This window comes from Micrasema longulum, unplaced genomic scaffold (genome assembly GCF_059751315.1).
Source record: "Micrasema longulum isolate JH-2025_06_02 unplaced genomic scaffold, ASM5975131v1 h1tg000380l, whole genome shotgun sequence".
NCBI lineage: Eukaryota > Metazoa > Arthropoda > Insecta > Trichoptera > Brachycentridae > Micrasema > Micrasema longulum.
The window spans coordinates 87479-113634 of NW_028277581.1; the positions used below are offsets into that span (position 1 = coordinate 87479).

Genomic DNA, 26156 nt, shown 5'->3' on the forward strand with positions numbered 1-26156 from the left:
CGCCACCGGTTACATCACAGGAACAGGCGGAATTATATGGTCTGCCTTTAAATTAATATCAATGGTATGACAGCTTTTGAAAGTTAACTGATTACAATTTTTCTTAAGACACAAAAAAAAATTATAATAAGAAGTATTATTTGATATAAATAATCTAATTAGTAGAATAGACCATTTGCAACATTAAAACTTTCGGAATTGATGATATTGTGCCGTTGGTGTGTATGAACTAATTAAACTGACTCGGGATCGAAAAGATAAATTCGGATTACGTGTAAAGTATTTATTTTGCAATAGTACACATGAGAACACCCAAACTTAAAAGGAATTTACGATATAAGCGCTAGAAAAAAGGCTGGGTGGTCGGTCAGATCGCTTCGTGGAAAGTGTCACAAGCTGTAATTTTGCTCGTCCCCAGTTCGAAGTTACGCTTTGAAGTTAGGTTTACAAGATAACTTGAAAGTGCTCACTGGATCGCGTTCGGTTCCTCCACAGTTACTATCTGCAATCTATTTATTCATTTTTTATTTATCTAACTTTTTGTACATAATGTTATTTGAACATAGGCGGGCTTATTGCCAAATGGCAATTTCTTCCAACCAACCAATAAAGTAAAAGTTTCATTTTTATAATTCAAGTTACAGAACATATTCAATAGAAAAAAAAAAGATATATTTTTTTTTTTTTTAAATAGAAATAAACGTATTTGTTTATAAATTACCTTAAATCAAAACAATTACTCAATGGGAAAAAGGAAAAAAAATCTACAATCTACACTTTCAAGTAAAATAAAAAATAATGGTCTTAATGGCTTCCCTGTTAGGTCATTATTTGACCGATGTTGACATACACATTTCATAATTGTCATTGCTTCTTTAATTAATAAAACAGATTTTTATTTGTGTGTATAATTAATTTTTTTTATTTTTTTATTTTCATTTTATACAATAAATCTGCGACACGGGCGTATTGTTATTGTAACTATATATGTTTTTCAGTCCCCAAAACCTATTATTTGGTAAGTTGTACATTTTAATAAACATTTTGCAAAAATGTGATTAAAATGATTAAAAACATTACAAAATTGATTACAAAACGATTGACTCCATTAGTCAGAACCAAAGCTTCAAAGGGCAGTAAATCTAAGCTTTCAGCTGGAAAAACGTCCCTGCAACAAAAAAATGACAATTGAAAACATTGTTGTGTTTCTTTAAAATAAATAAATATGAAAATCTTAAAGAATTTCAAGAAAATTACTGGACGTGAACAGTTTTAAAAGTTTTAAATAATAAAAAATATATATTGAATGCCTAACATTGCAAGAAGATGAACTGAATTCGATAAAGAACGATTGTCTCATTGAATTATGGTTACTATTTGATTATTTTTTTTTGCATTCTTCTAAACTACAAATGCGAAAATATTATTTTGTCGTTGGTCTTTATGGAAACAATTTTAAAGCACCTAGCGAAAATGAGTTTTGTGAATATGTCGTACCCATTCAAAACGTTATCAGCCAAGTTTTCGTAGCGGTAATTTTGTTTCTCGACAATCCAGCGATCCCACCTTTCTGATAATTTTTCTCATATCTTCTTTCAATGTTTCCTCAGCGTATATCATTATTAAAAATATAACTAATTACCCTGGTCTTTTCGTAGACGCAACACTCGAAGCAAGGACTTTCAAGTTATTTATGCTGTTAATGTTTTGTTTGATATCGACATTGGAAGTTTGAGATCCTGTATTAACAACCACAATGCCAACATCTTTTGTTGTCCTGGAAAAAATACATGTTCAAGTAACCTTTTTTTCATACAAAGAACAATATTTTTGGTAACAGTAAATACGTATATATAACTTTTTTTAACAATTAAAAATTAATAATGGTCTATGAAAGTGTCAAGTACAATTTTTTTTTTGTACTTGTTAGTAGCATAAAAAATATTTTTTTCTCCCGCGGACATGATTTGTTGCATTGGCCAAGCCACTAATACGTCACGGTTTGGTCAAATTTTGATTTTTTTTGTGACCGTTTAAATTTAAATATAAATAAGCTTTTGTCAAATTAGATGTTTATTTATAAAAAATAATACCTGGTAAACATGAAAACATCGTCATTAAGTACTGTTACATTCAAATCACCATGTTTAAACACTTCCATTTGTCTCAAGCTGGACATTTGACGATAGAACTAAAATGTAACATCGTGTTAAATAATAGTTTATTAGGTATTTTGAGTATATGTTTACATACTTGTATTATTTTAGTTACGTGCTTACCTTATAAGGACTTCGAGTTTCCTGTTTTTGTTTTTCTAAGTTCAAATCGAGGTAATTATCAGCAACAGGCAGCCATGTTTTATTGCTTGATGAAAAACCTCGAAATAAAACAAAAGAGTAATATATATGTCGCATAATTGTAATAATAGTGGCACAACTCAAAAACCTTATTTATCAGTATACTAACATTTACTTGCAAAAACAAAGACACAATCAAGTTTTATTTTATTTTTTCAGACATAACAGTATCATTCCTTGAATTTGAGTACAACATTAACAAAAAACAATTGCTGTTTTTACTTTTAGAGCCCGATAAATATATTAAAGAATTATGCCGTTAATTTTGCGAATTTAAAATAATCCTATTCAGAAATATTTATAAACGGGAGAATGACTATTTTGAACTTGTGCAACTATTATTGTGCGATATGTTTTTTGTTTCGCCCTTTTACACAATTTAACTCATTAATATACACGGTTTTTCAGGGCCAGAGCGCGAAACTTCAGAGGAGCATTCCTCATAGTAAGTTTTTTTTAAAAACCTACTAAAATTTTTCCAAAAAAATATTAAAATAAAAAATTTACTCAAAATGTAGTAAATCCTAAATTTCTCGGACAAGCAGTCCCTCCACAAACCCCTACCCATCACCTACTCAGTCGCTTCCCTTGTCCGCGTCTGGTGCGTATCACTTCGTTGGTCAAATACGTTTAAATCACAAGATTTTTTTGTCGGGAAGGGGTAAAGATGCTAGTCTGAGAAATTAAAGATTTACTCCATTTTGAAATCATAAAAAAAAAACAAATAATAATGACTTTTTGAATTTTTTTTTTTTTTAAAGCTTACCGTGAGGAATGTTCGCCTGGTCCTGAAAAACTGTGTATAATATTTTTTGAAGTGTGTTTATTCAAAACATAGAATTCAACTAAAAATTAATTTTTTAGGCTTTGACTTCCGTAAAAAAATTTCTTTCAGATTTAATATATCATTCAAAGTAAAAAAAAACTATATTTTTTAATGAAACATGCTTTAATGTTTTAGTATTTATTTAACGTGCATTTTTACTGTCCATTTTTTACAACAAACAGTATTTAAAATTGTTCAATTGAATCTTTACCAAATCATTTTAAATAAATTAAAAAAGACTAGGTTTACAAGTACTGTATTGGTGTTCCAAAGCAGTGCATTATAAATCACGAGAAAAAAATGATCAATAAGATAGTTTTGATAGTGATAATAATTATTTATTAAATTACCAGCATTAGATGTTCTATCCCATTGGAAAGGAGTCCTTTCAGGATCTCTAGATGTCATGTTAAATGAATTTATTCCAGCATTGCATCCCGAAGGATCAACTGTATCTTCCCAACTTAAATAAAAATTCGTCATTGCTATTTCTTCACCCTGAAAATTTATGACAGCATCAGAATTTATTCTTATTTTTAGTTGAGGAGGTCATTGTTATGCAAGCTCCTAATGTCACTGCAACCTGTGAAGATCTATTGTGACGGGTCTCCGTGAATAGTTCTCGCTATCCAAGCCCAGATCTATAAAAAGCCTGGCTACTGGTTACTGTGTGAAAGGCGAGAGTTAACATTTTGCTTAATCTCCCCCTCTATTCCAGATCCATAAAGTATAGGGTTATAAGGTAGGGGGCGGTTTTTTAACATCCTTGTGTTTAACCAGTGGTCTCCTGAAGATGAGACTCCTTTTATGATGTAAAGCATCACATTCACATAAAATTTGTTTCCTCATCTGCACTGCAGAACCTACATCTAGAAGTTTCGGAAAGGTTCATTCTAGCAAGGTTTGATCGATCTGAAGTGCTCTGTAAGGGCTCTAGTAAAAACCCTTACTTGATTTTGGCTGAGTTTTTTTAGATCAAAAGCAAGACTTTGCGAGCATCAGATCATAAACACATGTGAATTTTAGCATCAAAATTAACGCATGAAAAAAGTGAAAAAAATAAGTTGGATGTCAATAAAGCCATGTAAATGTTAAATACTCAATCACATTAAATGTTTCTTCACCTAGTACCTAAATTCCAAAACATGTGCCAAAACCACTGCATTAGTATGTATACAGTTGCATGGTTATATTTATAACGAAATACCTATATCCATTTCACGTATATACTATTGAACATAAGATTTTAATGAATTAGTATTGAACAAAAATATGTTGTATATGTATATACGTATGTATATGTATATGTATATGTATGTTTATGTTTGTATGTGTACATTCCTAAATTCTACCACACTGAAATGTAAAATTGTTTTTTTTATTATTTTTTTATTAATTATTCGAATTTATAGGCAAAAAATCACAGAAATTAGATAGTGTCAAACTAATAATTAATAAAATTTAATCGTCGCGTTTCTAATACAAATGAAAAAAACCGGAAATTATCAACAAAAAAAACAAATTGACATAAAAATTATAACTATATGTACCAAGATTAAAAGATAATAGAACGAATTCATGAAAAAGGAGAAGTAAAGCTTAATTTACTTTTTAAACACGTTTTTAGACTTCAAAGTTTTGTTTTTTTAAAAGGAAGTCCTTAAATTAAGCACAGGCTATGTTTATGCAAGGTTTTTTCTTTTTTTTTTATGCTGTGTACTGTTAATCAATGTATAAGAAAAAAAAAGTAAATATCTTTTACAAATCCATTCAGGTCTCATTATCTTATTGAAATTAAAATATTTTACATGTTTAAGATAAACACGTTTATTTAACTTCGTGAATGAACGAATTCCGAGATGTACCCGTTTCTTGTTCAGGACACCCACTACACTAACATTTATAATTAATTATTACAATAAACGTACATTATACGTGACAGCTACTCCTGGAAGTAGCATAGATGTCATAATTATCCCGTCAGATCTTTCAGGTCCAAATCTCGAAGCTGTTCTGGGTTGATCATGATTTCCAACCTAAAAAATGTACAAATTTAGCTGAGATTTTTTTTGTTGGAATTTGAAACATTTCAGTTTGATTAACAAATTACAACAGCTGTGGAGAAAACCTTAAATAAGGGAATTTGGAAGTCTAGGCATTTACAAGGCTTATGACCTGTCATCGGCTCGTTAAAGTGGCCGCTTTACACATTGTGTAACATTTATCATTTTGCCCATGTTTGTCCATATTTCTTCAATTCTTCCATCTGTTGATTTTAGTGAAGTTAAAGAGCTGAAACCCTTATTGTTGTGAAGAGATTCATCTCACTGAATTATTTCACATACAAGGCAACGCCTGAAAACAATTTTCCAATTTTAAACTTCTTCTTGGACCAGTTGGTTTCATTACAATATTTGAGTTTGTCCAAATGTTCGTAGACAAAAGACTGGATTTAAGGTATTCTCCATCCCTGTTGTAATTTGTTAATCTCAATGACTCCCGAGGGGGTGAAATCCAGTCTTTTGTCTACGGACATTTGGACAAACTCAAATATTGTTTTTAAGTTTGAATTTTAAAAAATATAATTGTTTGATATCTGATAGTTTTGTGGAGTTATTAAACTCAAAAATAGATGCACTTTTTGTGATAAATATAATGCATGCAGTCTAGGTTCAGAGTGCAGCATAATCGTATGGAGAGTTTTATTGCCTACTGCAGTGCCAATTTAGAATTCGATGGTGTTGGTTGTGTCTAAATCAAAATTTTAAATCTTATTAGTATTTTTAAAAATAAATATTTTATGTCTTTTGTAGAAAACTAAATTATTTTACCACTTTTGTTTAAATTTAGTATTGCGTGGTGCCGAATATTGATCGCCGCATTGGGAGTCGAAAATCTATCTTTAATATTTTAATAACAGTCTAAAAATGATTGATTGTGTCTGTCATGCACGGGCCTGTTTTGCAAGTACCGCGCCAATTCACTCGGTCCAGTCAAATAAGGGTGGGTGGATATTTTTTTTAATTTTATTTTATTTTTTTTATTTATTTAGTTTCTTCTCGCGGGTGAAAATTTTGAGGTCATAAAAATTTAAAATCTGTTTTTGCTCAAGCCTTGGTATTCTGTAATGTAATTCGGCATTGTTATCAAGTCACCTGGTCTACTGTGGTGTAAGATTGAAAAATAAAATGATTCTAATATTAAAAATTAAAAGATGGCAGAAAAGGTCACTTTCTGAGCAAACAGTAAATAGGGGTTATTTGGTCAAATCATTTAAAAGGGGATTGCCCATTTTGGGGACGAATAAATAGTAAAAAAGTTTAAATTTATTTCAACAGAGGGAAAACGTTTTTGAGAAGGGAATATGGAAGTCTAGGCATCAACAGGGCTTATGACCTGTCATTGGCTGGTTTAAGGGCCACTTTACACACTGTGTAACATTCACTATGCTGTTCATGTTTGAACATCCACATTTCCTCAACTCTTCCATCTGTTGACTTTTGTGAAGTAAAAGAGCTGAAACCTTTATCACGTGGATGAGATTAATCCGGCTGAACCAAATCACCTACTAGGAAAAGCCTAAAAACAATTTCCCAATTTTTGTACTTCTTTGTTTACCAGGTAGTAATTCAACAATGTTTTTCAACAAATGCTTGCAGACTGGCTGGATTTTCTCCCTGGGGAGTTGTTCATATTTTAATTTATTTCAACAGAGGAAAAACGTTTTTGAGAAGGGACTATGGAAGTCTAGGCATTTACAGAGCTTATGACCTGTCATTGGCTGGTTTCGGAAAATATTGAAATGTTTAATAATCGGTAGAATTTCAATGAAATTCAGAAGATTGATAGTTTTTTTTTACATTTTAATTTACAGCATAAAGATCGTGATAGCCAACTGTTGCATGCTAGATTAATTCTAATTTTCTGTAGAAATTATTATCCAACCATTTTAAATATATTAGTGCAAATTGTTCTGATTGAAACTGTTTTTGATCTTTTTTAGTACTTTTCTAAATAATATATCATATCTTTTGGTGCCGACAACTGTATACTCACTTAACCCTAATTGCATCAAAAGTACAAATTTATATTGCCCCGAGCGTCATTTGTGGTGGATGAAGGTAAGGAGATGATGAATTACGCAGTGCACATGGCAACGTTGCGTGGAATTGAGGTGATCAGTTTTACGCTTCAAATACCAGTCCCGGGACTTTGAAATATTCTAGTGCAAAAACACCTTTTTAAATTAATATTTCATGCCAACCATGTTAGGGATCAAACCGAAAACCTATTGCATGGTAGATGAACACTACACCACGAGACCGAAAAAATAGTAACACTAAAAGGTACGTTACCTTAAAGGACGAGGACGACCAAGGAATACGTTGCATGATCAGATAAACTAAAATTATAAGTCTGTTCATGTCAAAGACAGAACTGAAGAAAATGTATGAATGTGGAAGAAGCTAGAAATGTTTGTCAGAATAAACCTGTACGGCAGTCCATCATCTCTAAATGACGTTTAGTATTAGTAGTAACAGCGAAGAAATATTTTTTTTTTCTCTACTCACCACCCAGTTGGTTGCACGTCCAGGTGGCAATGCGTCAAACCAGCCCTTTATATTATTTGCAAGGACCCTGGCGTTTGCATCCTTGTTGAGATATGCGAGATTAAAGTTGAATGGGAAATGGGCACCTTCGTGAGTATCATTACCGTAATATTTCATCACCAAGTTAACGTCACTCATGGCCTCCATCAGCAGAACCCTGCAACGATCAAAATAATTCAATGAGAAATGTTTACTTAAATTTCTTGACAGGGAAAACCTTTTTGAGAAAAGAATATGGAAGTCTAGGCATTTACAGGGCTTCAGGTGTTTACTTTTGTAAAGTAAAAGAGCTGAAACTCTTACGGTGTGAGTAAAATTCATCCGGTGAACTAATTCACCTACTAGGAAACGCCTGAAAATAATTTTTCAATTTTTATATTTTTTATTTTACCAGTAAGTTTAATCAAAAACGTATTCTCTCTCTCTGTTGCGACAAATTGAGACCCAAATAACTCCCTGGAGAGGAAATCCAGTTTACAAACATTTGGACATACTCGAAACAATATTTAAAAATTTTCAACTTTATCGTTACCACGCGTATTATACATACTTTTTGGTATTTTTTTTTCTTTTCATGATATTCAAATACCCGTTTTTATCAATTTTGCAATAATCAAATTTTAGTTTAAAATAAAAACAAATTGAAAAGTATAGTTGCACATTACAATTCAACTTTCATGTGTAGATTCTACAGTGCAAATGATAAAATACACTAGAATGTGATGCTTCTTATCGCAAATAAAAGCAGCATCTTTGCAGGTTCACTAGTTGATTCTGAATATGAGAGAGAACTTACCTATTACTATTGATTGATAACACACACACTTGTAATAATTTCACCTGGAATATCAAGCAACGACCCCAGTAGCAAGTCATACACTATTTTCTGCAAGACCAACAGTATTGTACATAAAACTTTCACCTACATTAAAACAACATTCTGCAGTATATTAACCTCGTTCCTAACATGGAGATATGGAGAACAAAGAAACGTGGCCTTTAAAAGATTACGGGGTGTCGTAACGTAAGTCAGCCCGAAAAGTCAGCCCGAGCAAGTCAACCCAAATAGTCAGCCTAAACAAGACCCAGTCGTTCAGCAAATCAGTTTCAGTATGTAGTCCAAGTGCAGTAAGTACAACTCTTCATCACCGTTTCTCTCGCGATTCACAACAAAGGTTCGTACAGCATGCAAGAAATACACCTTGGAACACTAGCACCGTCTCTTCTGTCAACTTCCAACTGGAAAAAAAACACCACAACAACCTCAATCCAACATTTAATATCCCGATGCTCTTAGGAAAAGGAAGAAAGCTATGTTAAAAACATGTTTTTCTTTAATATCGCTGAGTAATTACTACAATGGGGTAACTTCAAAGTCAATATTTCTGAGTTACCCACTAAAATCAAATAGTTTTATTCTCCTTCATTAATGCAAATCATCATTGTTTTATTTTTCTCGTGAATGAAAACCATGCATTCAATTCATCATAACGTGATCGTAATGAATAACTTATTGCTTATTTGAAGCATTCATGGAGGTAGATAGAAATATGTAGAATATCCAGGATGCAGAACTAAATTCGCACAGAGGCACTCCTTACATGTTCATCCAAGATCATTCAATCTTCTAACCAAGGAACTACAAAACATTAAATCACTGGTACAGTTTAAAGTTGGTTTTTATATTTCTATGTAAAAAATGTGTGTTGGAAAAAAAAAAAAAAAAGAAAGTAAATAAATATATGCAAAATAAATATGCTCAGATGCTGAAGTCTTTATTGGCATTTTTTCCAATTTATGTTAGAGCTTAATTTTAAGATGTATTTTTCTAAAGTGTATTTTTTTAGTTACACATCTTTGTAAATAATATATGTATGGAAAAAAAATAAAATAAATAAATAAATAAATCAAATAAAATAAAAATAATTAAGGTGTACTTAGTAGATAACTCAAAAATGCTGATTTTAAAGTTACCTAGGAGTGTAATTATCACACGATGATGATGAGTACACTCGCCCTTCACGTGTAACCTAGATCTTAATAAACCTAGGTTTTTCAGGGTTTTAATAACTGGAAGGATCACACTAGATATTTACAGGACGCAGCGACGTCAGGAGCTTAATTAGCACCGACCTGCATTTTTAAAAATAAGATTAAAATAATCCAGCACAATAAATTTAAATACTTGTTTTAGAAGTGCACTCTTCAAATAAGATCACCGGCAACTACACGTGGACCGGATCATCTACTAGGAATTTAGAAAACAACATGTGTTTGTACTTTTGCCACACTGCGACATTGACTAGTGACTACCCAAAATCTACGAAAGCTACCCTTTAGATATTTTTATCTGTTATGTTATCCATAGTGTTGAAGTGCTTTATCTGTTTAGTTTTTTATTGTTTACTTTTTAGCACGAACACTTTACAAATTTACTTTTATGCTCAATGTTTGTTTTTGGAAATTTATTGATAATTTTAAGTTGCCAGAATTTCACTCGTCCATGCACTTTGTAGCTGCAAGACGATTAGTAATCTAGCTTCAATAGGTAAATGTAAACAACTATAAAATATTTCAATTTAGTAAATGAGGTGTAGAATTCCAACCGTCCATGCGCTCAGTAGCTGCATAACTTGTTGTTATCTAACTTTATACATGTGTTTTTTATTTAATTTTTAAAATATCACTAAATCTCTTAACTTCATTGTCAAAAAAAAATCTAAATGTAAAAAGGGGCTTTATTTCTTATTGTCTTTGCGCTCTGTAGCTGCAAGACGTGCTGTAATCTAGCTCCTGTATATCATAATTGGAGACGAGGAACAAGAATCCCAACCGTCCATGCGCTCTGTAGCGGCAAAACGTGGTGGGATATTTATTTACTGTACAGCGCCCTTGAGGTGATTTTTACAAATATATAAGATAAAGTAAGATTAGGTTTTCAAAAATCATTGAGGTCTCAAAACATTTTTTTGAAGTCTATAAAAAAAAATTGTGAATATCTACAGTTATGACGTTGTTTGTATTGACTTACCTCGTTTCTGACTGTGTATCTTCAGTAACTTTATCCAGAGTTGCTCTCCATTGAAAAACCGTTTCGTATGTTTCATCTCTTTCCCTAGTATAGATATGGTTCAGAAATCCATAGCTTTCTAAAATTATTTCAAAAATATTCAAAATCTTAAACTTGGAATGTTTTATTTGCACATAATTGAAGATCTGAAGAAGCATCAACGAAGCTATTTTTCAAAGATATATTTACATTTTGATGATTTACCCAATAATACATTTTATGGCAATATTCAACAAGTCAAAAGTAATAAGCTCTCATTATCATTTGGATTTTTACTTTTTTTCACTAAGCCCAGGTTGTTTGATGACGGACCTGACCTTTAAATCTGATATAAAGTTATCCTAATCATAACCTTATTCCTGGTTATTTGTAATAGTTTATAATCTAAGGTAATAGTGTCCATTTTTAAACACACCTTTTTTTAATGAAAAAAGGAATACTGAATTTTTCAAAAAAGTAATTCTTAAGATTAAACAACCCGGCCTAAGTTTCGTAATTAAAACATGATTGCGTAGTGCTAATTTATTGATTATTGCGTGTTTTTTAAATTTTATTTTGGAAACATGCCTTCCAAGTACTTTTTGACATGTTTCAATATAAACATGTAAATAATTTTTAAATAAATATTAATTCACCATCATCATCAGTGTCTCCTGATAAAGGTTCATCGGGGTATTGACCATCTTTATCTACATCAACTTCTACCAAATGAGGAATGGCATCCACACGAAATCCTGCTATTCCTTTGTTCAACCAGAACTTCAAAACATTCTGAAATTTATTTCGAATAATGTTTAAATCATTCTTCGTGTAAAATTTAGTCAGAGTAAATATAATTGATGTATAAATTCTTTATTTCAAAAGGTTAATTTAATTGAATTATTAAAAATAATAGCCTCAGTTTTTGCCGTGTTAAGGGAAAACATCTGGATTTTAATAAAACGTATAGTTGAACAAAACACATTCGTAGATTTTAAACCACATTTTATAAAATGTTTCAATTTTCAACAAACCAAAAACTTTATGCGTTTGTTTTATTTTTTATATATTTAAAATGAGCTAACTTAAATATGAACTAGCATGAAAACAAGAACTAAGCATTTTATTTTTTAATAATTGGAATTTGAGTAGGAAACTCCTTGATGATTTTCCGAATTTTTGAGTTTTCAGTTAACCATATTAATGTGCATTGGTTCAGCCGGATGAATCTCACCAACATAATGAAGGTTTCAGCTCCTTTACTTCACTAAAGTCAACAGATGGAAGAGTTGAGGAAATGTGGATGTTCAAACATGGGCAGAATGGTAAATGTTACACAGTGTGTAAAGTGGCCACTTAAACCAGCCAATGAAACGTCATAAGCCCTGTAAATGCCTTGACTTCCATATTCCCTTCTCAAAAACGTTTTCCCTCTCTGTTGAAATAAATTTGCCATATATATGTTTAAAAAAATATATTTTGTATGTTTCTGATCCTATATTTGTGGTGATATACTCATGTGTCTGTGTCAACTATTTGCTGGTCCCATCTCAACACAGGACTTTTAGTCCCATAGAGTTGAGACTTGTGTCTCAAATAATGTAGAATAAACTTTTGCATGTAAATAAATAAATAATTAAAAAAGAAAAAGAAAGAAAGTTAATTTCATAAAAAAATAATATTCAAATAAAATAATTCGTTTGCCTAAATTACACGTACATTCATTTCTGCAATTACATTGGGATCTCTGAAGTTAAGATCTGGTTGTTCTTTGAGAAATTGGTGAAGATACCATTGCTTTCTGTCAGGGTGGTATGTCCACGCTGGTCCACGGAAAACAGAAATCTGAAATAAAATTTCCAAATTGCATGAAAACTAAATAATACAAAAGTTTTGCCTCAATAAAAAAATATTACCACTTTAACTAATTAGTTGCAAAACATAAATTAAAATTTTGATTTTTAAAAATAAATACTTTTTCTCAATTATTTTGAGTATATATAATGGTACCCAGCTTAAATAGAAAAACTGCCATTTTTTACGACAATATAAGATAAAGAGGATTGTGCATACCCAATTGCTTGGAGGGCTTCTGCCACCATTTCGACCATCATGCCATACATAGAAATTCTCAAAACCTGGCTCTTTTCTTACAGACTTCTTGAACCATTCGCATTGATCAGACGTGTGGTTTGGGACAAAATCGAGGAGAATTCGTATATCTAAAAAGAAATTGCAAAAACGTTCTTTATTCATAATCTTATCATGCCATATTCCAAAGCAAACATAATTTTCTAGCTTCTTCTTTTAGTTTTTAGTTATTACATTTTCATTACATATGATAATACACCTATCTTCAATTTGTTTTTGAGTTAGCAAGATTCGGATTATGATAAATCTACCTTGAACAATTGAGTTTTTTATTCTTATTTACAGAAATATGTATTTTAATATAGAACTAAAACACAACTGATACTTTAATCCACAAATTAGTAATGGCCCGTGACCGGTTTCATCGCTTTGGCGACATCATTGAGACTGGCAACTTTATTATGAAATTCAATGTATTTATACCAACCAGAGGTAAGGTTAGAGATTTCAAAATTTTATGACAAAAAATTCAATTAAATTATGTTTGATTTTAGGATCATTAATAAAGTGTATTCGTAGAATTACTTAATGAATAGCTAACACGTGTATTCCCCATTTCTCTACCCGTTGTAATAATTTTAATAATTACTTTTTTATCCTTCGTTTTTCAGAAACTATAATAAACAGCAATCAAACTCAGAAAGTAAAAAATATAAATGAATTTACACAATACTCAAACTTATTAAATCAACTCATTAGTTAACCCTTAAAACTCTGTTAATGATCCTTAAAACAAAAATAATTAAATTTAATCCCTTACCTCTGTTTTGCATAGATACGTTGAATTTTATATTGAAATACCAGTCTCGAAAATGTCGCGAAAGCGATGAAACCGGTCACTGGACATTTCAAATTTGTGGATGAAAGTATCACTTGTACTTTAATGAGGTAATAAATTACAATGAGCTTCCATCAATAATGTTTACTTACAAACTTAAATGTTTTATAATGCGTATTATTATAAACGTTTATATATTTTCTATTAATTATTTTATTAGAAAACATTTTTTTTGACCACTTAAATTAGCCACTTTGGATTTTAGTATTTACTGTTCAGATGTATTTTTTATTTTATCAAATGTTATCCACGTGGTTAGGTTGGGTTAGGTTTACAAGATGAGTTAAAGACTATACTTACTTTTAGCTTTTGCTTCTGCAATTAGATTTTCCAAATCTCGGATAGTCCCATACTCCGGACTAATATTATAGTAGTCGGAAATATCATACCCAAAGTCTTTCATAGGAGAAGGAAAAACAGGAGACAGCCATGTTGCATTTACACCAATGTCTGAAAGGTGGTTGAGCCTGCTACGAATCCCTAAACCCATGAAAACATACATTACTGTTTTAAACATGTAGTTAACAAATATGAATTCTCGAATGGAAGTAAGCGGTGATGCTGTAGTTCAAAAAATATGTTTTAGTCATAAAATTGTTTATTTTTTCTGCAAAATTCTCCGTATTAGAACTTCAATCATGATTTTTAATTTTAAAAAAATTCAATAACAAACCCTCAAAATTTAAACACAATTATTTGATTGGTAATATGCAATTAGGCTCAAGTTCTGAGAAACGCGACCTGGGTATCGTATTTGATCAAAAATTATCCTTTATTAGGCACATAAATATTATTACTAGTAAATCTCCAAAAATGTTAGGCTTCATGTGCTTCATGGTTTCACGTGTGACTGAGGAATTCAAAAACATAGGCACTTTGAAGTTGATGTATACTGTATACTTCATTAGTGAGAAGCCAGTTAGAGTATAACTCTACAATATGGACTCCTTACTACAACTGTCACCAAAATTCTCTTGAAAGAGTCCAAAAAAATTTTTTACGGTATATAAATTTTAAACTTAGAATCAGTCATGAATTTTGAAATTACATTCTTTTACTAAAAACATTAAATTCGTTAAAACTTAACGATAGAAGGAAAATTATAGACCTTTTAAATTTATTCAAAATTGTAAATTCAATATGGGATTGCCCTGAACTGTTATCTCTCATCAACTTCAGGGTGCCTGGAAGAATGACTAGACAGGTGCCACCGTTTTATAGCAACAATTCACGGACAGTGTATACTTGTAATGCAGTATTAAATATACTTCATGAACTCGGCAATAGTTATTCCCACGTATCTGATATATTTAGAGTAGGGTATTGTTCCTATAGAACAAACCTTTTGAACTTTTTCAAAGATGGTGAATGGTAATTATATTTATTTATTCATGCATTTCATATACAGTTTTTTGTTCACTTTGCCTAACTGTGTGAAACAGTACTCATGATTTTATTGTTGTTTTACTGTAGAATTTTTTATTATTTAAACTTTGTACTGAATATGCTGAATAATTTTTAGGTTATTTTTTTAAATATAAATCTTTTATAATTTTTGATCATTGTTAAATCAATAAATAAATGATAATTGTATAAATCTTGTTTTTAAAATTCATGTTTTTTAAAAAAAAGGAAAAAAATATGTTAATATTATAAATCTTTGTAAAAGGCAGATTTTCCGTTTATGTTTATAAAATAAAATAAAATAAAAATAAAATATCGTCTACCAAAATTCGTACAACAAGCTCGTACAACCACAAATGGTCGAAATTTATATTTTGGCGTTTTCTGTTAGGAAAAAAAAATGTGGATAATAATAATTATATAATTGGTACACATATTATTTATGTTTGTATGTATTTCATTGCTTTATATTTGCTTTTTACTATATATTATGTTTTATTATTTATGTTTAAGTAACATGTATTTTTGGCACATATATAAACTTTATATTTGTATAAAAACGATTTTAAAATTCATTCATTTGATTAGCTAGGCATTCATAATTAAGAAGTTTTAGTTTTTTTAATGTAATTTTTTATTACTATAGAACCACTTATGCTCTAAAAGATAAAAAATCATCATTTTAGTACAGGCTGAGCCATGTTAAATGAAGACTTTTATAAACAGAGAACCCTCCGTTTTTATTTTATATGAATAAGTTTTACATAGATTCCCTGTTATTAAGTATGTCTACTAATTTTATCCAATAAATTTATTTAAAAAATATTTTTTAAATACTGATATATTCAAACAGTTTTGCAATTAACAAAATTCTTTAAAAAAATCGCTACAATTCTCTAGTGAAGTGAAAATTATTTTTACTCTCCCTTTAATAAAAATAAGTTCAGACTTAAGAGTTTTACAAGTTAGACGGATGATATAAATATTTAAACTATTTAAAAGTAAGATATTTAGAAAAATAACTTAAATAATATTAGTTACGTGTGTTTTACTTTCTTTTAATTAAATAAAATACATTATTGTAAATGTGAAACACAAGACTACATAAATCATGAATATTTTTAATTTTCTTAAAAAATAAATATTTGTGTTCTTTTTATTTACCCAGATATTCAATTTTAAGAACCATGTTCAACATTAAGTAAATAACTCACTTTAAGAAAATGAGAGTAGGGTTTGAACCACGGACCTTTGAACCATGAGTCCGAGATACTAGCCACGGGACCATAACACGATTTATAAATTCTTTTAAAATACCATTGTTGTACTCTTTTTTACCGTATGTTTCACATAACATTAGTTAGCTTATTAGGCCATATTATCATTTGCATGATTTCACCTGTTTGAAAATTGAATTTTTTATTTTTTATTTTGGTTTAATCCAAAGGTTTTTCGTTGCGTTATACGGTTAACAGCTCGTTGACAACAAGCAAATATATCCTTTTTGTGGTAAAAAGGTTTTTCTTTAACAAATTAAATGTTTAATGTGATTCAAAGAATTTTTAAAAACACATGTATTAGGGTGGTTCGATTTCTAATTTTTTGGAAATTCAAAACGGCCTTATGCGGAAAAGATGTTTTATAGCCTACAGATTAAGGAAAAAATAAACAAAAAAAAATATTTTAACGATAGCATTTGCCGCGAGACTGTTGAAGTTTAGGTATTTTAACTTTTTCATGGTGGTATTAAAAATTTTTTTTTGGGCAGGCAAATATTTTTTTTTGTTGCAGTTTTTTTTAATAATTTGTATTAAGCAGTTTCAATTTTTTTTATTTATTTTAAAAAAACATCAATATTCCAGTTGACGGTTATTACTAGTTTTTAACACTATCATTAACTTTATATATGTAATGTACAAAAAACTTGTATTTATTTTTTACCAATTTGTGTTTGAATATTCCGCTTTTGATAAAAATATATTTTATTTTCTTATTCACTTGAACCATTGATTTTTCAAAGTTGACAAGTACAAATCTTATATAAACCAAAGGGTTAAGTCATATTTTCTAAGATTTTAAAAAATTGCATTCTATTGTTTTTTTCGTAAAATTAATTTTAAAACACCAGCATGATTTGAGATTAAATAAACAGAGTTAACAGGCCAGGAGGCCCAATTGTAGTGATGAATTACGGTACAGAACATCCAGGCTTGAGAAAAATCACTTTTTTTTTGTTGTGTTTTTTAATGTTTTTTTATATTTATTTTTGCACCACAATAGGCCAGGAGGCCCAATTACAGTGGTGAATTAAATCACAGAAAACCCAAGCTTGAGGAAAATCACATTTTGATTTTTGTGTTTTCACCGGGAATCGAACCCGGAACCTTCCGTGCGTGAGTCAAGCGTCTTGACCACTACACCACGGAGGCTGCCATGTTGCACAATCTTTTTTTGGGTTTTTGGTTTAACAACATACGGTTTTGTCGCTGTGTTAACGATTCTCAACCTATGTATTGCCCTTTATTTTATTTATTATTTATTTATTTATTTTACAGAAACACAGTCATAAATGATCAAATTACATAAGAATGATAAGGTTTAAAGACAGACCAGCGAAGTATCATAATAAACATCATGAATACTAAATTATGGTACACTTTAAAATGTGTACGTGTGTATATATATATATATATATATAAATATGTAAAAAGGTTTTCTGGAAACTATAGCTAACTTCGTGATTGAAAAACCTTGAACGATTTTTTTTCATATGGTGGATCTATAGGGTTAGTGCCAAGAAAACAAAACAGCAATTTAGGGCTTTTTAAAAACGAATAGCGTAATAATATTTCTATAACGCATTATTAAAAAAATGTTTACGAAAAAATTGTGTTTTTTTTTATACCGTGTTATTTCGAAACCGTGTAAAACGAAGTTTAATGTAGATAAAATGTAAGTAATAATTATATTATTAATATTGGTTCATTTGCAGATATAATCCTATATGTAATATTACTCAATTTTATGTTTTTTTTTTTTCACAATCTTAAAACGGATTAAATTCTTAACACAACGCGTAATCTATAGCTTTTCCAAAAATACGATTTCAAAAGATAAAATAGGTTTTAAAGATATTATTTAAGCTGATGATAATTGTGTATTGAAAGTCATATTTACTATATTGTTTTATGAACCCCCCCCCACCTGACATATTTTTGTCTTGTTGTATAGTGGTTGGCGCGTTTGCCTGCTATTCTTTAGGAGTTTGATTCCAGGCGAGGTGGACGTAAATTATTTATTTTAATGGTTCTATTACCTACTTTATTTTATTATTCCTGTACTGACATCTAAAACATATTGCTGATCGTCTCACTTTTATTTAAAAGATTATCGAAATACAATACATTTGATTTTTTAATTATATGAAATACGTAGAAAATATAATTTGAAGATTTAATTTTCAATTAACTAGTTGTACGTTAAAACACATTAAAATAAAAATATATGAATAAAAATAATCAAATTTAGGAAGCTCGCAACTACGATGTCTAGATGTTATTTTTCCTCGAGTATATCATTCTTTTGAACCCAAAAATAGATTAAGTATTTAATATGGAAATCATTAAAAATTTGTACCAAAATTAAAATTATTACATTAAGGCTTTAATAAATTATATTTGACAAGGAAATGTTCAATAATTTTTACAATATTTTATATAATATTTTTGTTTTATTTCGGAAAATATTTTATTCAAACAAATAAAACAAAAGTATGTAAATAAATGGATTACACGCCAGATCAAACTTTTCAGTTTTGGTAAATAAATTTCGTTCGCATAAAATATTTCTGTTTGTGAAATGTGTTGATTTAACCGGTTGGAAAGCATAACAAATGAAGGTGATTAAATACCGTAGCAAAATAAAATTAGATAAACCAAAAATTAAAATAATCCAGGAGGCAGATTTTACACATGTCGCGTCCGTACAAACCCATACAATACGGTAAAATAACGGTGGATTGATTTTATTTATTCCGGATAATTTTTAAAACCCCGTTTTTGTGGAAATCATCTCAAGGGCGCCGTACAATAAACATCTCAATACGTCCTGTAGCTACAGAGCACATAGGCGGTTGGGATTTTAGTTCACCTTTTCCAATTGATTTTTTTTTCCAGTTCGTAAATACATGCTTTGAACATTTTAGAGAAGGTAATATAGAAGTCTAGGCATCTACAGGGCTTATGACTTGTCATTGGCTGGTTTAAATGGCCACTTTACACACTGTGTAACATTCACCATTCTGCCCATATTATTAAACTATTAAACATATATATTCCTTTAATTCTTTCATCTGTTGATGTTTGTGAAGTTAATGAGCTGAAACTTTTATTTATGCTTGTAAGATTCCTATAATTGAATTATTGCAACGCCTGAAAACCTTATTTTTTCAATTTCTATACTTCTTCATAGACCAGGTGGATTTATCTACAATATTTTGAGTTTGTTCAATTTTTAGTAGTCAAGAACTGGATTCAACTCCTTGGGGAGCTGTTAATATTAACATATTACAATAGAGAAGAATAAAATTTTAAAGAAGGTAATAAAGAAGTCTAAGCATCTACAGGGCTAATGACCTCTTAAACCAGCCAATGACGGGTCATAAGTCCTGTAAATTCCTAGACTTCCATATTACCTTCTCTTAAATTTTATTATTCTCTGTTGTAATATGTTGATATATACAGCTCCCCGGGGAGTGTGCACTGAAGTTTGTTGTAGGGACATTTATATAGAAGAGTTTATTAAATCGAGTAATCCGGCTGGGCACTTGCAAATTTAATTCGTTTTAACAGTTCGGAACAGTCAAAAGTTGAATTTATTTTTTTTAATAAAAATAGCAAATCATTTCATTTTCTTCTAGTTTCTAATGTGTGTAAATTTAAATATTTATGTTAGTTTGCATAATTAATTATTATGATAGTATAATTAATAATTTCATGCGTTTTCGAGATTCTTTTCCTTACAATTAAATGCTCTAATTTTTAATTTTTAATTTAATTTTTACCACTTATTATGAATTTTTATTTTATATTTAATCTCTTGTGGCGCTTGACTTTTTCATTTAGCACAAATATTTTTTCCCATAAGAAATCGTATTAAAAACAATATTTGATTCATTTGTCGATAACTATTTACAATTTCATGACCAAACGGATGATAAATACAGTTATGTGTGTAAAATAGAAACTGAATCTAGTCATGGGTACAATTCCTTGCAGATTTGCCATGAACTATTGGCTTTAGTGGATTAACACTCTTTAATGTATTCTTCCTGGACTAGCACCTAAAGCGTAAGACCTATCACCTAACCTTTATGTAACAGATAACTGAGACACACTGATATTTAAATGAAGTGCTCTATGCACCACTGGGTGCCAATATGAGAATAACGTTGATGTTAAAATACTTTTAAAAAACACATTTTTCATATTTGATAATGATTTTATCCGAAATCATTACAAAGATCCTTTTGAAGTAATTATTTAAAGAAAAAAAATCTACGTTTGTATATAAAAGGCAATGATTGTATGTGTATTCTCGATAGGCGAAATAACTACTGAATAGATTTCCATGCGGTTTAATAAAAATAATGAGCTTTGTAGTGAACATTTTTATAGCTCTTAAAATCTTCAGTCTGATCAGTAGAAAAAAGTTAGTAGCGTCATTGACCTATCAGGGCTGCATCTAACGAGAATGCATATTCTAAAAAATTGGGCTGAAGTTATTTTTTGTGTATAAAATGCTAAGTATTTAAATGTTCAGTAACAACATTTATTTTAAATGAATTCCAATAGGATTCTTTTATTAAAATCTTTACAATTTCTACCCATTTTTTTCGTTTCATTAGATTTTTTATAATGCTAAAATAATATTAACTGACGTTTAATACATTTCTGAAAGTCCTATTTCTACGTTTTTAAAAAGAGCAGAGTTTGACATCTACAAAAAGAATTGTATATTTAAATATAAATTACTTTTGAATTCAATCATAGGCAAAACGGCAGCTTTACGACAAAAAAAAAGTTGTTAAATATTTTGTAATGTTCTTTAAGATAGGATGCCATGTTAGATAGAGACTATTCCAACCGGCGGCGGCGCACAGTGTTTTGACCCATACAAGCTACAAGATAAAAAGTCACTTTTGAATTCTTAAACGATGACGTCATGGGGGCATTACCAGATAGTTAGTGTGACGATTGTAAGCCTAATTGGGGTGATTAATGCTTAGGGTGATTCATACCAGAATATGAAAGTCGGATAATTGGTTTTTGAAAGCCTAATTACATTTATTTGCATTTTGGCGTCCGACGTGTAAAGGTTGTTTATCAAGTTTAAAGTTTTTTATTTCGATTTAAAAAAAAATGGAAGCTATTTTGGAAGGTATGTTGTATAGTTTTTTTTCTAATATTTTAATGTATTTCATTTAGGTATTTAAAAAAACAATAATTTAACTTATGTATTTTTCAGTAGTTAAAAAATTATCAATTTCTAACTTCTCGAGAATTTATCTCGGAGAGTATATCAAAGTAGCAAAATATTATTTTTATTTTTCAATAGACCAATTTATTGTCAATTCATTACAAATTCGATATTTTACCGCACGAAGTTGCATCTATCTTATTTTGTTATTTTACAGGTACCAGATACGAGATTTCCAGGCAAGAATTGTACGTGATGTGGAAGAGTTTGACGACGAAAGAAAGGCTTCAAAGGAGTGTTAAATAATATTGTTAGTAAATTTGAAGTCGGTGAACTCGGTGCAAGTGGTGAAAAACTGTTAAAAAATCAAATTAAGCTTATTTGACTAAATATAAGCAGAAAATGGACCGAATCTGGCTGTAAACTAGATAGATTTGTTAAAAAAAAATTTGAGTGGCTCGACGGTAGTGAAAATATTTTGATATGTGAAAACTTTCGACAAAGTCCTTCAGTAGACATGAATGAACCATCTACGTCTACTGGAAGGCCCGCAAAGGATTTTGGGGCATGCAGTGATCAGTGCAAAAGGACAAAAGTGCGTGATTTAGTGAGTACGAAGACATCTGAAGAACTTTCGTTTGCCACGCAGGTATCTATTCGAGCATAAGGAAAACGCACAGTTGCCGATCTCCTAAAGAAAATTTTGAAAGCTACTCCCAATGAAGTAGAAAAAATACGTAGGGAACGTCAACAAGTAAACAAACAGCGGGCATTGACAATTGAGGAAGCGCTAAGTTTATACGTTGACTGTAAATTATCTTCGCATTCCTACAAAGTTATGCGTAAAAATGCCATAAAAACCGACCACAACATATATCCGGCATTTTATAGTTTAAGAAAAGCAAAAAAAGCATGTTGCCTGAGCGAGGAATTTGTCAAAATAACGAAAACTAGTGCAGAAATCCAGCTACAAGCGATTTTAAATCATACGGTGCAACGATTGCTAAATGTAGAATCAGAAGTCTTAAAAGAAAGAGTTCCTTCAGGTTCTGTACTGACTCTTATATGCAAGTGGGGTGGAGATGGAAGCTCGGGACATAGTAATTATAAACAGAAATTTCACACAGAGCATGCAATAGATGAATTTTTATTTATTATGTCATTCGTTCCAATACAACTAAGGCTTAATGATGACCCTAATATAGTAATTTGGCAAAATTTAAGCCCTTCCTCAACCTCTTATTGTCGTCCTATTAAATTTATTTTCGCCAAAGAAACTGATATTCTTACTAAGTCTGAAATCGAAAAACTTCAAGATGCAATTGAAAAACTTGAAAATTTTAATGTTAATATTGGAGGTGTAGTATTGTCCATAAAATTTAAAATGCTTTTAACAATGGTAGATGGTAAAATTTGCAACGTTTTGGCTGAAAATAAGTCAACCATGTCCTGTTATATTTGTGGCGCCAAACCCAGTGAAATGAACTCTATTAGTATTAATAGAGTTTCTCGACAATAATTTTATTCCTTTGGCTTATCTACATTACATGCTCTTTTTATATTTCTCAAAATACATCTATTTGAAAATCACTTGTAACAAATGTTTTATTTAAAAACCTTTAAGTTTTATCATCATCATACCATATCCGCTCCCTATGTGGAGCATATGGATTCCATAATCTGCCTCCGGCCAAGCGATCGACCTCCCGTACATCCTCCCAAGTTAAGTCCACGTACCGCAACTCTGACGCAAACTGCCCACAAATTGTCAACAGTGGACGACCAGGACGCCAAGAACCTGATGCCTTGTAACATAGGCAAGCATGGTTAAGACTCTCGGAAGGCATACGTAGTACATGGCCTTGCCAGCCAAAACGCCTTGGATGACAGTAGATACCAAGGGTTGCTGTGTCCGTTGCCTCACTGCTGTGTTCCTTACAATGCCAAACTTTTAAGTTTATTTAAATCCTTTCAGTTGTCATGTTTAACATAATAAAATCAGCTGTAAAATGGTTATTCTGACAAAACAAGTGAAGGCAGATTAGTTCTCTCGGGTGAAATCTTTATTTTATGCCTAAGTATCTAATATAATTTTCAATGATTTATTTTATAGGTTGACCGATTTATCAGTCAATAGAATTAAAGTAATAATTTCAATTATTTATGATCCTTAAATACATTATTGGATGCAGATATCAATTTCAAGAAAATTTATTTCGTTTATTAAATAACAAAATGTGACATATTTTTTTATAAAACGAATTATTATTACATATTTAATAAAAAAACCTCTTTTTAGGATTAAATGAATCGCATACGTGAGTTAAAAGTACATTCAGAATTTTTAGTTTCTAGCTTGTATGAAACGAAACACTGTGCGGCGCTGGTATTCCAAACGCTCTCGTGGCCGTATTATCTCGTGTGTTTACGTCCAAAATACACGAGAAAACTATTTTCACACGCCATGATAGTGGACGCTCCCTATTCATTTTCTAATTCAATAGTTTTATACAGATTCCTTGGTATTAAATGCGTTTACTTATTTTTGCAATAAATTTATAAAATAAAATAATAAATAAATATTTCGAATCATTTGATATAAAACAAAAAACAGTGATAAGTTTCAGTGTGACAAACTATATTTTGTTTTTTTTTGTTTTAAATTTTTCCAAGCACTAACACAGCATCTAGAGATTAATAAACGAAAACAGTCTTGATATGATACAAACAGGTTTTATGCTTAGAAAGAACTGACATTTGTGTTTTTACTTTTAATTAATTACAGTTTTTTTTTTTCATTTATATTGAACTGATGAATAATAAAAAGTGTCATATCTCAAAATATAACTTTAGCAAATAGATGCGCTTATGAGGGCAGCATACAATAAGGTTAAAATTAATTATAGATCAAAAACGTACTACCAACATACCGTTTATATCACCAATGCCATCTCCATTACTGTCTTGAAATGATCTTGGATAAATCTGGTACAATTGCATATGTTTCCACCAATCTTCATTCTCTATGTCGCAAAAACATCCCGTCAATACCGCAAATATTGTATAAATATACCCCGTGACTAAAAACGTCATATGAACCATGTCTAATTTTGATTTATCTCACTGTGAAATGCGATCAGAACCACACTTCTGCTGATACTAACATAAATGTTTGAAATAATTATTTGAACATCATTATCAACACAATACATAATATATTTACTGCTCTAGATCAAAATTTTAACAACACAATCAACTCTGATAAGGAAAACAAAACCCAAGTAATGAACGCATAATAAATTCATCGATTATTAATTATTACTTCATGTCCAAGTGAATATAGAATGCAGTTTTGTGTATGAAATAGAACCAGAACCCGGGACAAAAGCTTTCGACTCGATGGGAACTCTTTGGTAAAAATGCTTAAAACTGCAGAAGATTTTGAAAATAGCATTCAAATCAGTGATGATGAATTTGAAACGTTAGGTTTCTATCGAGATAAATACAGTCGAAATTGTTGGTACAATGATTTATGTGACAATATAATTTGTCTATTGTGATAAAATATGGACCATTACGATCAAAATCATGTGAATTTGGTAATAAATTACTCTAACGCGACCTCGATAATAATACAACACCTGCAGTACAGTAATTACTTTGTGAAAATTATAGTGTTCTGCAAAAATATACCTACTTCAATTTCAACTCATTATTTTCATTTAAATAAATATTTAATATTTATTAAATAACTTACCCAAATAAATTACAAAATTTCATTTAAAGTGTATTCTTTACTCGGAAAACCCACGCCGACATTTTACAATTTAGGATTAGTTTTTGTTTTTTTTTCATACGCCTCCACTCGTTTGCTAAGTTTAGTTTGATTGATCTAAATTTGTTGCAACAGATAAGGAAAGCATTTTTAAACACGGAATATGGAAGTCTTGGCATTATTTTATTTATTTTATTTTATTTTATTCAGAAAGCATACAGTCATACATAATAAGTATTAAAAACAACAATTTTTTAACATAAAAAGACCAATTAAGTTTTTATAAATTATGCAAAAGATATAAACATTAAATGTGACAAAAAAATAAATAAATAAGAATTTCAAGTGAGAAAATAATAATTGTTAACGTTTGCGTTTTCCATGGAGGTAATAAATTAAAATAAATAAAAATACCGAATGTACACTCCGAGCCATCCGCGCACACACATGAACGCACATATAAAACATACACAAACATATACATTATGACAGGGTTTATGACCTAGACTGGCCATTTTACACATTGTGTAACACTCACCATTATGCCTATGATTAAAAAACCCCCCTTTTTCTCAACTCTTTCATCTGTTGACTTTTGTGAAGTAAAAGAGCTGAAACCTTTATCATGTGGGTGAGATTCATCTGACTGAACCAATTCACGTATTAGGT

General features: G+C 30.3%; 1 protein-coding gene across 1 annotated transcript; it reads right to left on the minus strand.

The window, feature by feature from the left end:
* Positions 1-268: 268 nt before the first annotated feature.
* Positions 269-24873, minus strand: LOC148282068 (maltase A1-like). Its single transcript, XM_088225672.1, has 13 exons — positions 24643-24873; positions 14132-14311; positions 12916-13064; positions 12562-12687; positions 11499-11634; positions 10825-10942; positions 7755-7950; positions 5112-5219; positions 3534-3681; positions 2280-2377; positions 2094-2191; positions 1643-1777; positions 269-1168 (listed from the first exon to the last, which is right to left on the minus strand). Exons 1-13 carry the CDS (start codon positions 24812-24814, stop codon positions 1033-1035), a joined length of 1800 nt encoding a protein of 599 aa, XP_088081798.1. The 5' UTR covers positions 24815-24873; the 3' UTR covers positions 269-1032.
* Between the last annotated feature and the right edge of the window lie 1283 nt (positions 24874-26156).